This window comes from Anomaloglossus baeobatrachus, chromosome 8, assembly GCF_048569485.1.
Source record: "Anomaloglossus baeobatrachus isolate aAnoBae1 chromosome 8, aAnoBae1.hap1, whole genome shotgun sequence".
NCBI classification, from domain to species: Eukaryota; Metazoa; Chordata; class Amphibia; order Anura; family Aromobatidae; genus Anomaloglossus; species Anomaloglossus baeobatrachus.
The window spans coordinates 69,895,494-69,912,528 of NC_134360.1; the positions used below are offsets into that span (position 1 = coordinate 69,895,494).

A 17,035-nucleotide genomic window follows, 5' to 3' on the forward strand; every position below is an offset into this window, starting at 1 on the left:
GGACAGCTTCCAACCTGTCACCGTCGGCCGGTCTGTGACCATAGGACTGCGAGACAGCGCCTCGGAGGTGACTCTGGTGCGGCCTGAGATGGTGTCCCCCCAAGACTTGATACCTGGAAAAACCCTCGCTGTCTCCGGGATTGGAGGCATTGACCCGGCGCTGCCTGTTGCTGGCATTTATGTGGACTGGGGCGCAGGGCGAGGGGTGAGGGAGGTGGGGGTAACTGATCGGATCCCCGCAAACGTGCTACTTGGGACAGATTTGGGGCAGATAACCTCCCAGTTTGGGCCCCCCCCAAAGGCTGAACCTTCAGCCAGTACTGACATGACTCCTGACAATGTTAATGTGTTCTCTATGAATGATGTAAGGGAGGGGGGAGTGAACTCTGATATTTCTGCTTGCATAGACACCATAGACACACACTCAGCTGCAGCTGTGACAGGGGAGGGGGTCAGAGAAAGGTGTGACAATGCCTCTACAAGTGATCAGCCTGTGAGCTGGGATCTGTTGCCCTCTGCAGGGATAAGCAGAGAGCAGGGTGCTGCAGGGGGAGGACCAGTGTGTGGGGTGGGGGCTACCACAGCAAATGTGGGGTCCCCAGAGATTTCACAGCGGGGTTCTGTTGCTGCAGGAGGGGAACAGGCAGGTGAGATTGGGGCCGGTCCCGGAGCGGAAGTGCTCCCAGGTAAGATCTCGGTACATGGTTCCCCCACAACCGGGGTGTCAGGAAGCCAGGTAGGTCTGCCTGAACCGGCGACTTGGTCAGGAACGGAGGAGGAGCAGGCACGACCCACGGTCGCAGCGGCTGTGGCCGCTGTCACCCGCAGTGGGGAGTGCTGGAAGCCAAGGGGCCTCCCGGAGGTCCGATAGCTCTTCCCCTTCTGACCAAGTGGCAGCCGAGTCAGGTGGAGGCCAGGACACAGGTCCCGGGGTACTGACCGAAGATGTGACAGTCTCGTCGATTCTGGCCACATCTAGTCAGGGGTTTCAGGCAGCGTTAGAAGCTGACGACAGCCTGAAAGCTCTAAAGGAGCAGGCGGCACAGCCTCCCTCGGACTCGGACCCGGAGCGAGTGGTCTGGGACCAAGGACGGCTGTACCGGGTCACGGTCCAGCAGGGTTCACCGGAGGCGTGGCCCAGGGACCGACAGTTGGTGGTACCCTATCCGTTCCGGACGGAGTTGTTGCGGATCGCACATGAGATTCCGATGGCCGGACACCTAGGGATCGCTAAGACCAAGGCCAGGTTAAACCAGCATTTCTACTGGCCAAAAATGGGGGCCGATGTGGCTGCCTACTGCCGTTCGTGTGAAACCTGTCAGAGAGTGGGGAAGGCGGGGCCACACCCCAAAGCCCCACTGGTATCTCTGCCCATCATCGATGAGCCTTTCAGGAGGGTGGCTGTGGATCTGGTCGGCCCGCTGGCCATCCCCAGCAGCTCCGGGAAACGCTTCATACTGACGGTAGTGGACTATGCCACCCGGTACCCAGAAGCAGTGGCCTTGTCGTCCATTCGGGCTGACAAGGTGGCCACCGCATTGCTGGAGATTTTCTCCCGAGTGGGTTTTCCCCAGGAAATGCTCACTGACCGGGGGACCCAATTCATGTCCCAGCTGATGGAGGCCCTCTGTAAGCAAGTCCAGGTGCGACATCTGGTGGCCAGCCCGTACCATCCACAGACTAATGGCCTGTGCGAGCGGTTCAATGGCACCTTAAAGCAGATGCTTAAGATGTTGGTCGACTCCCATGGGCGTGACTGGGAGCGGTATCTCCCACACCTGTTATTTGCTTACCGGGAGGTTCCACAGGCCTCAACAGGATTCTCACCGTTTGAGCTCCTGTACGGGCGACGTGTGCGGGGCCCCCTGGCTCTGGTGAAAGAGGCTTGGGAAGGGGATTTGGCCACCCCTGGAGTGTCGGTTATCGAGTATGTCATGCGCTTCCGGGACAAAATGCAGGCCTTGACGCAACTGGTACACGACAATATGGCTCAAGCCCAGGCCGATCAGAAGCGTTGGTACGACCAGAACGCTTGTGAGAGGACCTACCAAGTGGGTCAAAAGGTGTGGGTACTGGTCCCCATACCACAGGACAAGCTTCAGGCAGCCTGGGAAGGCCCATACCTCGTGTACCAGCAGCTCAACCCTGTAACGTACCTGGTCACCCTGGACCCTGCCCGTGGAAGGCGGAAACCCTTCCATGTGAACATGATGAAGGCACATCATGAGCGGGAGGCATGTGCACTCCCTGTGTGCAACCTGCCCGAGGAGGGAGAAGCGGAAACCCTCTTGGATATGCTAGCCCAGGTTAGGGCAGGCGGATCCATTGAGGATGTGGAGGTTGGCCACCAGCTCTTGGAGGACCAACGGTCCCAGCTGTGGGCCACCCTACACCCCTTCCGGGGGTTGTTTACCAACCAGCCCGGAAGGACTGACTTGGCTGTCCATCACGTGGACACTGGGGATCATCCCCCGATCCGGCGTTCAGCATATCGGGTCTCCCTGGAGGTGCAGCAACACATGCGCCAGGAGATTGACAAGATGCTGAAGCTGGGGGTGATCCAGGCATCCAAAAGCGCTTGGGCCTCGCCTGTAGTCCTCGTCCCTAAGAAGGACCGAACCACTCGGTTCTGCGTGGACTACAGGGGGCTCAATGCTGTCACGGTCGCCGATGCGTACCCAATGCCACGCATCGATGACCTGCTCGATCAGTTGGCCGGGGCTCAGTACCTGACCATCATGGACCTGAGCCGGGGATATTGGCAGATCCCCCTGACTCGCAAGGCCAGGGAACGCTCTGCCTTTATTACCCCATTTGGACTGTACGAGTCCACGGTGATGCCATTCGGGATGAGGAATGCCCCTGCCACTTTCCAGCGGATGGTCAACACCCTGCTCAAGGGACTTGAAGGGTACGCGGCCGCGTACCTGGATGACATTGCCGTCTTCAGTCCCACCTGGGAGGACCACCTAGAGCATCTAGCACAGGTGCTCAGGCGGATCCACCAGGCAGGTTTGACCATCAAGCCGGGAAAGTGTCAGCTGGCCATGAGCGAGGTCCAGTACCTCGGTCACCGGGTAGGCGGGAGAACACTGAAGCCCGAGCCTGAGAAAGTGGAGGCCATCGCATCCTGGCCCACCCCCAGGACCAAGAAGCAGGTGATGTCCTTCTTGGGGACCGCTGGGTACTATAGGAGGTTTGTTCCATGCTATAGTAGCCTGGCAAACCCCTTGACGGACCTCACCAAGAAGAAGCTGCCCTCTGCAGTCGATTGGACAATGGACTGCGAGACAGCCTTCCGGGCTCTAAAGGACGCCCTGTCCAGCCCGCCCGTGCTACAGGCAGCCGACTTCACGCGGCCGTTTGTAGTACAGACCGACGCCAGTGACTTCGGCCTCGGTGCGGTGCTCAGCCAGGTGGACTCTGCGAGCCAAGAGCACCCAGTCTTGTATCTGAGCAGGAAGCTGTTACCAAGGGAAGTGGCCTATTCCACGATGGAAAAGGAGTGCCTGGCCATAGTGTGGGCCCTGCAGCGTCTGCAACCCTATCTATACGGGCGCCACTTCATCGTGGAGACGGACCACAATCCCCTCAGCTGGTTACACACTGTCTCCGGGACGAATGGCAGGTTGTTGCGATGGAGCCTGGCGCTCCAGCAATACAACTTCACCATTCGACACAAAAGGGGCCGTGACCACGGTAACGCAGACGGGCTGTCCCGACAAGGAGAGGTAGCGGACGGGCGCACGGGGGAACACCGGAGTGTGCTGCCCCCTAGCGCCCTCAAAAGGGGGGAGGTGTGAGGTAAATCCGGAGATATGACGATAAATCATGATATTCAAGTTATGTCAGGAAGCCCTCTCCTGGTGTCACCCCCCCTTTCCTTCACACAACTCCTTCAATCAGAAAATTTACCACAGGGATAAACGGTTTGTTTAGCAGATAGGTGTCAAAGGAACTGGTCTGTGTTCCACTTACACCTCCATGGCCATCTCCTGTGATATGGAGATTAGATGATGTGGGAACAATGGACACAGGATGACTCCCTGCCGTGACCCTGTGGTAGGGGCTGCTATCTAATTAGCAAGCTTGGAAGTATCCAGACAGAACGACTCCAGTAAAATATGGTTCATATCTCGCAAGCCATATTTCCGATAAATATGGCAACCATAAAAATGGTGTCTCTGCATGCGGACGATGCTGGCACACCTTTTTTATGGGAGTAGGACCTTGGGAAGTACCCCAGGCGTGATATCAGCCAATGGGGAACTAGTAGACAAGTCATGAGTCCTCTCGTTCTGTAGCAAAATTCATAACTGTCACAATGAGAGCGTTGGCGTCCGCCTACGACGCTCCCAGGCAAAGTTATGGCCCATATTCCATGTTGTGGATATTGTCCATAACTCCAGCCAGGGGTGGAGCAGTGCTCCCTCTGAGGTCACTAAGGTAGGAGGGGACCTGGATTTGCCCAGGTTGATAACCCTACTTCGGCCATTTTCCAGTGTTCTTTCGCCGGGGGTCACGTGTAGGAAACATCTGTGGGAAAGATCCTGGAAACCTGGTCTACAGCGCCCCCCTGTGGCCAGACGCACAAGGTAACTGCTGGAACTGTGTATGCCTGTTTGTAAACCATGCTTTATCTGTAACTGTACTCTGACATATGTATATTCTGTAGATTCCCTATTGTATATATTGTAGTTTCTAGTGTGCTTTAGGCTGATTAAATTATATAATTAATCTTGGGCTGTTCTGTTATCTCGATCTTGAATCCCACGTCTGTGTGTTCGGCTAATAGTTACCGTGAAGCGGTTGGTGGCAGCGAGTTGTGCCAAGGATTATTGTGGGGAGGCCAGTGAGATTCGGGGAGGTTTTATATATTCCGCCCGCGGAGGTCGGGGGAATATATACCCTACTCTCACCGGGGACCCTTCAATAATCGGCATAAGTAGTATAGCGGCCTCCTTGCTTATTGTCGGGCAATTCCATAATTGGCCTGACTATAGGAGGGGCGCTAGAGAGCGCGTCACGTGCTCTGTCTGTCGGTCGGGAGGTATAAAGGAGGGGCGACCCCCACTTGTTACCCCCCGATTGTGACGTACTGGTAGCCAGCGCGGGGGATTTCTGAGTGACCCCCCCGGTGGTTCGTGACAGTTGTCAATTGGGAGAACACCATTTTCTGGCCAATGTGTATCCTGCATTTTATAGCGCTTTCTTCCTCTGCGGGCTCTAGTCTACTTGTGCCCTCATGCTTCTGACTTCCTCCACTGTCTCCATAGACTTCTATAGGCAGCAGCTGTAATCATGTTGATGCCTCACAGAAGAACTGAACAGTTTGAGAGTCGACTATTACAAAAGAATAACAGTAATCCCCAGATACGCAACTATTTCAATAATATACAACTGCAAAAACAATAAATGCAATAAGCGGAGTCTCTGATAACAGCCAATCAGAATCCAGTTTTTATCTTTCAGAAGCTATTTGGAATATAAATGGTGTCCTGATGATGGCTGCACAAGGGCAGGAATCGCTCCACCGCCCATGTACACAAGGATCTGACTGGTGGGACTTTGGACCAATCATGAATACTTATTCATCGCTGGTGGCCCAACTGTTGTGACCCAAAACTCTCTAGAGAACCTGACTTTGGGGTCCCCCCATGTGAGTGGGGTGAAGGTCATGGATGGGCTGCACTCTTCATTTCTGGGACATACATGGATGGCGGATCACAGCACTTGGTCATCTCTATGACTATGAACGGTACAGGAGTGACCAAGACCCCACTCAAACGCGGGACGCAAGCACTCCATTCTTAGGATGGAAAAAGGCCCCAACAGTCCGGACCCCAGTGATCAGCAACTTAGGCCATAGGCAATAAAGGCGTTGGATGAATTGAAAGATCAAAAGAACCTTCCATATCGAAGCCAAAATGTGAAACCTGCAGCTGATCAGTAGTCACTGACTGGTTGCAGCACTCTAATGATGCCTCCACCGGTTGTTGTTCCCAGCAGACCAAGTATCCATTTTAGTTCACCTCCATGGGCCCATTAGTTAGGGGTTGCCTAGTAATTAGCAACTCTTTCAACAGTTGACTATGTTTTTATGTCCTATTAGCAAGGAGAATGGTAGTTGTCAATTTAGACATATTCCAAGAAGAATAACAGAGGAACAACTCAACGTGGAGTGGAAAAAGTGTTCCAGAAATTTTAATGAGCGAAAAATTACAGGTAGTCATATGAGTTGGCCAAGCATCGCAGTGCCCGGACGAGCCGGCGGCTCTCCTGACCTAAAGGTGGCTTTACACACTGCAACATCGCAAACGACATCGCTGTAACGTCACCGGTTTTGTGACGTTACAGCGACCTCCCCAGCGACATTGCAGTGTGTGAAACACATCAGCGACTTGGCCCCTGCTGTGAAGTTGTGATCGCTACAAATCGTTCAGGACCATTCCTAGGTCCTTTGTTTCCCGCTGTGCAGCATGCATCGCTAGAAAGTTTCAGTGTGTAAAGGGGACTTTACATCGACTTCCCTTTCAAATAGCAGCTTTGACACGTCCCCAACAACCAGCTAGGTCGCTCTGCAGGTCCGGATCGCTGTTGCGTCGTTGGCCAGATCTGCCTGTTTGACAACTCACCAGAGACTCAACAGAGACTTGGGGAGGTCGCTATAACGTCACAAAACCGGTGACGTTACAGCGATGTCCTTTGCGATGTTGCAGTGTGTAAACCCAGCTTAAGAGTGACCGCAGCACAGAAACATACACTGATATGCTTGGATCAGGAGAGCCACCGGCCAGTCCGAGCATTGCAATGCCATTCTCAGCCGACTCACATGGCAGTGTGGCTGAGCCCTTAAAGGGATTCTGTCAGTAATCAGTCTTATAGATGGGAATGTAAGTCATACTGTGTGTTTCCAAAAATAAGCCCTCCCCCAAAAAAATAATCCCTAGCAGGGATTTTCAGCATTTTTGGAGCAAGGCTTAAATATAAGCCCTCCCCCAAAAATAAGCCCTAGTCGCGGATCAATAATGAAGTGTCCATGTAGCTAAAAAGGTTACAGATACTGCGGGACACTTCATTATAGACAGCGGCACCCGGCAATTACACGCACCAGACGCTGAGCGGCAGGACCTGCAGTGATCACACACCCGCACACATCAGCTCTCACACACACACACACAATCAGATCGCATACACAATCAATCGCACACACAAACATCGGATCCCACGCAAACATCGGATCGCATACACACTCACCACATCCAGTGACACCGATCTCTTCTCGACGGCAGAATCCTGAGAGGCAGTGCAGTGGAGCGCAACAAACAGGACCTGCGGCCGGACACGTGACTTGCTCTAATCATTCCCTGCGGCCGTAAGCGCTGGATGTGAGGTGTGCGTGCGCGATCTGCTGTGTGGGCCCGCGATCTGCTGTGTGTGTCAGTATGTCAGCTAGCAGCAGGGTAGGACGCCATGCAGCACCGACCGGAAATCACAGGAGGATCTGGGAACCACGCAGACGTCCGGGTCTGATGAGTATGAGTCTCCTGGGAAGGGGGGGGTCTGCTTTTTTGGGGGGTAAACTTACCCCCAACTGTGTTTCTCCAAGAATAAGACCTCCTCCAAAAATAAGCCCTATTATTTTTTTTTTGCCCCCCAAGAAAGCAAGACAATGTCTTATTTTTGGAAAAACATGGTAGGATACTGAATGCAATGATACCTTGATATCTGCGATCCCATGTCTTATTCCAGACAAATACACGTTTCTCCTAATATGCAAATGAGCTGTTAAGATCTATGGGCCGGACATAGATCTCCAGCAGAATCTGTTGTTTCCAGAGATTATTTTACATGAAAGGCGGAGTTACCAGTGTGAGACATGTAGATCAGGAGAGCAGACACTCAGTCATTAACACCTTTCAATTAAAGCACCACTCCAGCTGTGGCCACCCATAGATCTTAACAGCTCATTTACATATTTCAGAAAAATCCACATTTTTCTTATAAGACATGGAATCACAGATAGCAAGGCATCATTTTATTCAGCTTCCCATGACCATGACATGCCCATATAGGCGGCTTAGGAGGGTTGATCCGAACGACAGATTCCCTTTAAATGAAAGCAGCAATAAAAGAAAGGGGGTGGCAAGTCAATACATAGGAAACAAGCAATTATGTGTCCTAGGAGAGGAGGAAATTAGGCTTTCAGCCGCATGACACGACAGACTTAAAAATAGTCTTTTCAGTAAATTGCTGAGCGCTCCTCCATATACCATCGCTGATAGAACAAGCGTCTACATGAAAACCCACCAGACACAGAGGACGCAGGAAACACTGCACGGGGGCTTGTTCTATGTAACGGTTACACTGCAAAGAATAAAGAAAATCCTTGAGACTAAAGATAGTCTCCGGCGAATGCCTCCTCCAGCAGGACTAAAAATAAGAGGGATCGTAATGTTCAGAGCGCTCACACTACAAAGGACGAGCAGCAGCTTCAGGGTAACCTCGCACGGGGTTCACTGACCCAGTAGATAAACTACGACATGGGCCGATCTGATATCGGGGCAGCCATAGCAAAGCCCAACTCTGAGGATGAACGCACTGAAATAAAAGAGGCATTCTAGATATTGTGACATATACTTCTAGAAAAAGGTCACATCACAGGTGTCTCTAAACCGATGGGTAATGGAGTGCACTCAACATTCGGGAAAGGAAAGGCAATCGGTGCAAGTCCCTAACTGGTCATACATAGATAGCCGTTGGCCCACCATCATACACTGTGGCCTTGTCTGACCAGAGGGCCACCCCCCCCGTCCCTCTTGTCTGACCAGAGGGCCACCCCCCCGTCCCTCTCGTCTGACCAGAGGGCCACCCCCCCCGTCCCTCTCGTCTGACCAGAGGGCCACCCCCCCCCGTCCCTCTCGTCTGACCAGAGGGCCACCCCCCCCGTCCCTCTCGTCTGACCAGAGGGCCACCCCCCCCCGTCCCTCTCTTCTGACCAGAGGGCCACCCCCCCCGTCCCTCTCGTCTGACCAGAGGGCCACCCCCCCCGTCCCTCTCGTCTGACCAGAGGGCCACCCCCCCGTCCCTCTCGTCTGACCAGAGGGCCACCCCCCCGTCCCTCTTGTCTGACCAGAGGGCCACCCCCCCCGTCCCTCTTGTCTGACCAGAGGGCCACCCCCCCGCCCCTCTTGTCTGACCAGAGGGCCACCCCCCCGCCCCTCTTGTCTGACCAGAGGGCCACCCCCCCCCCGCCCCTCTTGTCTGACCAGAGGGACCCCGTCTTCACAATCAGCAGCATGTCAATTTCTATTGTTGAAACTAACCTTTTTGGTGCAAATTTTACCTAAATCTGAAGGGTTAAACCTCTGGCCTGATACATTTGTAGTTGCTTTTTTTTTTTCAGATAAAAGTGTAACATGCAGACTTATATATATATATATATATATTCCAAAAACATACTCCTAGGGAACCTAGATTGAGAGCCCCAATGGGGACAGTGTTGCCAATGTATGTAAAGCGCTGTGGAATTAATAGCGCTATATAAATGAATAAATATTATTATTATATGGAGTAATCCTCTAGATTTCAGTTTAAAATGTTATTCATAAAATCTGCACTGAATTTTCAAAGTGTAGTCCATAGAAATTTTAAGCGGCTAATCCAACCATACCGTCAGGGCAGAGCCGGCTTTCAGTCGGTATCTGTGTGAGGTTACAGCCACCACGCACTGTGTATAGATGGGTGACTGAAGCCGTGTCTATATGACGAGGCTGCTGGGAGGAATAAAGTTAATTTCTTCCCAGCTTCGGAAGCCACAAAGGATCAGAGCACTATAAAATGTATGTACAGGCGCTGTAACCCCCCCCCCCCCCTTCTATTCTGATTGATTGTATTTATTGTTTATTTGTTAATTTCTTTGCTGTGGTGTGATACACTAGTGACCACACTGCCTTTTCCTTATTTTTTTTAGTTTTTTTTTTTTATTTCATTTTTTTCCCTTCTAATTTTTATGTATAGAATTGTAACTAATAAAATTTCAGCTCATGAATATGGTTCTTTGATAGTTATTCATTCACAGACTCCTCTTGCGGAGTCATTTATAGATCTATAGTAGTATTTTGGGACTCCAGTATAGTATATTACCTGTTTGGTAATTTTAGTATGTCTTTGATCCAGTATTGGTTGCTATTGTTACTAGTGGCTTCGGCCAGACAGCAGGGCGGCTCCTTCTCTTACACTCTGCTCTGTTGATGGGCCGTGACAGCCGACATCATGCAGATTGTCAGCCGGCTCCCTCCAGTTAGGCAGCGGGGAGCTGGATGTCAATCAGCATTATGTAGGCAGTGATGCCCTGATGACAGCGCGGAGCAGAAGAGAAGGAGCGGCTCTGTCAATGTGATGTCAGCGGAAGCTGCAGTATCGCCAGGGGAGATCGGCATCGGCAGGTAATTAGCAACTGCCTGTTAGTTCTTTGGCTCATGGTAAAAAAATTAATTAGTCCCAGACATCCCCGTTGACACTTTGGCTTCCAGTGATCTCAAGGACCACCAGAGATGGAGCAGTAGACAGGTCACCACACCCTAAAGGGTCTGTCCGGAGAAGTTACCGGCTATTGTTAAAATAGGTGATACCTTACGGATCGGTGGGGTCCGACTGCTGGGACCCAGTGACTGACCGCCGCTCCATTAATTCTCTACAAAGCTGAAAAATGTCAAATGCCGCCCCGTAGGGAACGCATGGAGCGGCGGACAGGATGGGGGCTCAGACCCCCAATTCTACACCATACGGAACTAATGGAGCAGTGGTCAGTGTGGGGGCTCAGACCCCCAATTCTACACCATAGGGAACTAATGGAGCAGTGGTCAGTGTGGGGGCTCAGACCCCCAATTGTACACCATAGGGAACTAATGGAGCAGTGGTCAGTGTGGGGGCTCAGACCCCCAATTGTACACCATAGGGAACTAATGGAGCAGTGGTCAGTGTGGGGGCTCAGACCCCCAATTCTACACCATAGGGAACTAATGGAGCAGTGGTCAGTGTGGGGGCTCAGACCCCCAATTCTACACCATAGGGAACTAATGGAGCAGTGGTCTGTGTGGGGGCTCAGACCCCCAATTGTACACCATAGGGAACTAATGGAGCAGTGGTCAGTGTGGAGGCTCGGACCCCCAATTCCACACCATAGGGAATAAATGGAGCAGTGGTCAGGGTGGGAGCTCAGACCCCCAATTCTACACCATAAAAAAAAACGCATGGAGCAGCGGTAGGGAAGGGGTCTCGGACCACCAATTCTACACGATAGTGAACGAATAGTGCAGCGGTCAGGGTGGGAGGTCCGAGCTCCCACCCTGACCACTGCACTATTCATTCAATTGTACATCATAGGGAATGCATGGCGAGGCAGTCAGGGTGGGTGCTCAGACCCCCAATTCTACAATATAGGGAAATAAAATGAATCGGCGGTAGGGGTGGGGGCTCGGACCCCCAATTCTATACCATAGGGGATAAATGGAGCATCAGGAGAGTCAGGATGGGGGATCAGACCCCCAATTGTACACCATACGAAACTAATGGAGCGGCAGTCAGGGTGGGGGCTTCAGACCCCAATTCTACAACATAGGGAAAACATGGATCGGCAGTCAGGGTGGGGGCCGGACCCCAATTCTACACCATAGGGAACTAATGGAGCAGTGATCAGGGTGGAGGCTCAGACCCCCAATCCTACACTATAGGGAATGAGTGGAGCGGCGTTAGGGGAGGGGGTAATAACCCTCCCTTCCAGGGACAAGTTGCACTGCTGCAACATGTATAGTCGCTGCGCACATGGAGGAGAGCGGAGCGGTTATGTAAAGTTGTGCGACATTCTATGTCGCTCCAGGGAGTCTACAAGCCGCGCGACACATGCACGTGCTGCGCGTAGTTACCCGCTGGGCCTGCGCCAGGTACAGCCACAGCCGCCGCCACGTCTGGAATTTCTTGCTGTCACTGAAGTTGAAGGCCATTTCGCGGCTGGCATATCTGGACACCAGGGGGGAGCGGTACCGCAGCACTTCTTCCGGCCCTTGGGCTAGCGGAGAGGCGCTGCCCGTCACTCTCGTTGCTGAATCGCCGCTCAAACCACTGCTTGCATCCATCTCTGGTGTGAACTGTTCTGCAGAGCCTGTACACACTACGCGCACTGAGCGTGCCACCTCCAACATGGCCGCCGCTATCTGCCACGGGCAGTCACATGACTCCTCCATCTTAGAAGCGGCGAGTAAGAGCGCTGGCTTTCTGGTCACCATAGTAACCCCTCCTCTATCACTCCTCGGTGCAGTGCAGTTGTAACACAAAGACTTTTATTTTTCTTCATCTTACCTTTTTTACTTTTCTCTCAAGAGCCCTACCTGTTTTGTAATTTCCCCTTGACTTTTGTAGTTTTGGACGAACCCATTCATTTTTTGGGGGGGATGGGGGAATTTCAATATGGAACCAAAACGTAGTAATTTTTTTTTTTTTAAATGGTTTATGTCCCCATTTTCCGTTGAGCTGTGAGGGCTCATGGGTCAAATAGTGATTCACATAATGGGGCAGATAGTGAGGCACATAATGGGGCACATAGAGAGGCACATAATGAGGCACATAGTGGGGCAAATAGTGATGCACATAATGGGGCAGATAGTGAGGCACATAATGAGGCACATAGTGAGGCACATAATGAGGCACATAGTGGGGCAAATAGTGATGCACATAATGGGGCAGATAGTGAGGCACATAGTGAGGCACATAGTGAGGCACATAATGAGGCACATAGTGGGGCAAATAGTGATGCACATAATGAGGCAGATAGTGAGGCACATAGTAAAGCACATAATGGGGCAAATAGTGACTCACCTAATGGGGCAAATAGTGAGGCACATAGTAAAGCACATAATGGGTCAAATAGTGATGCACATAATGGGGCAGATAGTGATGCACATAATGGGGCAGATAGTGATGCACATAATGGGGCAGATAGTGAGGCACATAATGGGGCACATAGTAAAGCACATAATGGGTCAAATAGTGATGCACATAATGGGGCAGATAGTGAGGCACATAGTGGGGCACATAGTAAAGCACATAATGGGGCAAATAGTGACGCACATAATGGGGCACATAGTGGGGCAAATAGTGAGGCACATAGTGGGGCACATAATGGGTCAAATAGTGATGCACATAATGGGGCAGATAGTAAAGCACATAATGGGGCAAATAGTGATGCACATAATGGGGCAGATAGTTAGGCACAGTGGGGCACATAGTAAAGCACATAATGGGGCACATAATGGGGCACATAGTGAGGCACATAGTGGGGCACATAATAGGGTGCATAGTAAAGCACATAATTGGGCACATAATGGGGCACATAGTGAAGCACATAATGGGGCACATAGTGAGGCACATAGTGAGGCACATAGTGAAGCACATAATGGGGGCACATAATGGGGCACATAGTGAGGCACATAGTGAGGCACATAGTGAAGCACATAATGGGGGCACATAATGGGGCACATAGTGAGGCACATAATGGGGCACATAGTCGGATTGTAATTAAAGAGGATTTCACAGAATTCTGTAAAATATATAAAATATATTATACATCTCGATCCCATCACTTCTGTTCTGACGCTTCCCATGTACTGATTTCTTTACTCCCTGCTGAGTCTTAATGGATGTGTGATCGCTGCAGCTAATCAGTGACCGCTACGACTAGTTATTAACTGGAATGTTCACATGGCCATGCAAATTAAGCATGAAAAAAGTCACTAAAATGTACCGATATCCACAAAAACTATGTTGGTTTTCACGTATTGATCCCCCTCACTCCTGTTCCAACCCTTCCCATGTGCTGGTTTCTTTACCCCCTGCTGAGTCTAAATGGATATGTGACCACTGCAGCTAATCAGTGACCGCTGTGACTAGTGATTAACTGGAATGGTCACATGGCCATGCAAACTAAGTATAAAATTAGTCACTGAAATGTACCGATATCGACAGAAAAGATGCTGGGTTTGCAGAAAACATTGCTGAAGGAGGGATACCCATGAGATGTCATGTTTTTCATATGCAAATAAAACAAAAACAGTGTTTCATCAATGGTTTTGGTCAGTTTCATCAGTTTGGTCAATGTCAGATGTACCTCAGATTGTAATCAGTTTTTCTTGTATGGGTGGAAAAAAACAAAAGAAAAAAAATGGTGAACGTTTCTCCAGGTTCCATATCAAACAGTTCATGAATAATGGACAGCATATGGATCACATCTGAGTGCTGACCGATTTTTTCACGGACGCATAGACTTGCATTGGCGAGTGTAATCAGTGACTGATCAAAATCAGACATTTCTCTGTGATTTTGTGCAGACAATATGGAGTTCATCTGTGGGCGGGGTCAGCATGCAATGCACTCCTGACCCACGGATGAAGAGAAGCGGCAGCCCCAGCGTCCCCCAGAGCTGTATGTGTCTCCTGTGCTGTGTATGTATATTCACCCAGTGCTGTATGCTCCCCAACCCCAGCACCGTGCTTGACCCCTTCCGTGCTGTTTGCTCACCCAGTAACATATATGCCACCAGTGCTGATTTCCACCCTTAACGTGTATGCCCCCCAGTATTGCGTATGCCCCCAGTGCAATATTCCCCCACCTAATAATGTGTATGTGCCCCCAGTAATGTATATGCCCCCCCTAGTAATGTGTATGCCCCCCCCAATAATTTGTAAATCTACAAAGTAATGTGTATGGTCCCCAGCGTTGCCTATGCCCCTTCCAGTGATGCATGGGCCCCCAGTGAGATCTATGCACCCCAGTGACATCTATGCCTGTCATTTGTGTGCCCCACTCTGGGGGGATCTATGATGAGCGGTCACAGCTCCTTATTGTGCACAGGCCTGCATCTTATGTTCAGGCCTCCACACCTCCATGTCTCCAGTACGTGTGGTGTTAGTTTTCACACGAACCAGAGCCACACGTGCTAAATAAAATCAATAGGGATCGTCACACCTCCGTGTTTTCATATGCACTTGTGTCCCTGTGAAATACCTGTGTATCCGTGTGACTCACATGGAGACAAATCCGTTTTTTTTCCTAGCAGCATGGATCAAATATGGACATCACACGGATAGCAACCATGTGACACATACCGGGAAAAAAACCCAGAAGATACTAAAATTAATGGTTTATTATACTCACAGATGTGCAAAAAAAAAATCGATAAAATGATAGATTTAAATAGATAGCTTGTACAGCTATTTAGCAGAATTAATAATTGATTTAAGAGAATAAAAATGTTGAGTGGTCCCCCTAATTTTCATAACCAGCACAGGTAAAGCAACAGCTGCGGACTGCAAACCTCAGCTGCACATTGGCTTTATCTGAAAAATAGAGGGAATCCCAAGCTGCTTTTTAAAATTATTTAAATAAATAATTTAAAAAAAAAAAAGTCGTAGGGTCCCCCTATTTTTAATATCCAGCCAAGGTCAGCAGACAGCTAGGGGCTGGTATTATCAGGGTGGGAAGGTCCATGGTTATTATGCTCTCCCCAGCCTAAAAATACCAGCCTGCAGCCACTCCAGAAGTGGCGCATCCATCAGAGGTGCCAATTCTGGCTCTTCCCATTTGCCCTGGTGGGTTGACAATCGGGAAAATGGTTCATGAAGTTGATGCTAGCTGTAAATTGACTAGCAGACACCCCCATTACTAACCCAGTAGATGTAAATAGAAAAAACCCCCACAGTTTTTTCATTTATAACCCCCCCAACACCAGCCCTGATTCACTAATTTATTATAAAAAAAAAAAAAGTTTTGAAGTTCCGCCGTAATCCATATGGAGGTCTCACAACATTCCACAAAAGCAAAACTGAAAGACATAAAAAGAGAGAATTAGTAAAGAAATATAGACTAGAGACACCCTCATTCACCAATTTATTCCCCATCAAACTCTCAAGCAGGTCCACCATAGTACATATGGAGGTCCCACGACGTTCACAGACTCTGCGTCCCAGCATATGAGGAACGTTCGTAGATCGAACCTCAAAGGCTGGAACAGCAGCCACTGCTGGCTTTCACACTGTTCTGTGTGACACTGTCACTGGCAGTGAACTGTGCTGACCTCATGAGGTTACCACAGTTCACTGCAAGTGGATCACACAGTGGCATGCGAACCGCCAGCAGCTGTGACGTAATGAGTTCACTGCCACAGTTCTTAAACAAAGCATCGCGTTAGGAGGTGGCACTGAACTGCAGTGAACTAATGACATCACTGCTCGTTACAGCAAGTGGGTCACATAGTAGCTTAAGAAGCACTGACCGCTGTGATGAGCAGTGACAGCATGAGTTCATCACAATTCAGTGCCACTGTGTCTTGCAAAACGTTTATAAATCCCTTTGGCAGTAAACTCGTCAGGTCACTTCTTGTCACAGCCGGTGCCGGTTTGCACACTACTGTGTGACCCACTCGCTGTGACATGTGGTGACCTCATGAGGTCAACACTGTTCACAGCCAGCAGCATTTTTTACACAGCACAGCGTGAGAACCAGCAGTGGCTGCTGCCCCAGCCTATGGGGTTCGTTCTATGAACGCTCTTCACAGGCTTTGACAGTGAGTCTGGGAACGTCGTGGGACCTCCATAATGATTAGAGCAAACCTGCTTAGGATTTTGATGGGAAATAAAGTGTTAAGTGAGGGTGCCTCTTATCATTATTTCTTTACTAATTCTCTCTTTTTATGTCTTTCAGGGTCGCTTTTGTGGAACGTTGTGGCACCTCCATGTTCATTACAGCGGAACATCAAGGCTTTTTTTTTTATTATAATAAATTGAATGAGGGCTAGTGTCGGGGAGTTGTTTCTATAAATAACATATTTTTGTGTGTTTTTTTTACTATTTACATCTACTAGGTTAGTAATGGGGGTGTCTTCGCAATACTAATACCAGGGTTTGATGCCAGCTGTCAGGGCAACAGGAAGAGCCAGAGCAAAGTGCCAGGATTGGCGCATCTAATGGATGCATCACTTCTC

At 50.2% G+C, this 17,035-nt stretch overlaps 1 protein-coding gene across 1 annotated transcript in view; it reads right to left on the minus strand.

The window, feature by feature from the left end:
* The window catches only part of ADSL (adenylosuccinate lyase), a 158,780-nt gene extending 146,587 nt beyond the window's left edge, over nt 1-12,193 (minus strand). The window contains exon 1 of the mRNA XM_075321777.1: nt 11,928-12,193. Within this exon, the coding sequence (XP_075177892.1) occupies nt 11,928-12,137 (210 nt within the window). The 5' untranslated portion in view covers nt 12,138-12,193. The remainder of the gene's footprint in view (nt 1-11,927) is intronic.
* Nucleotides 12,194-17,035: the final 4,842 nt, after the last annotated feature.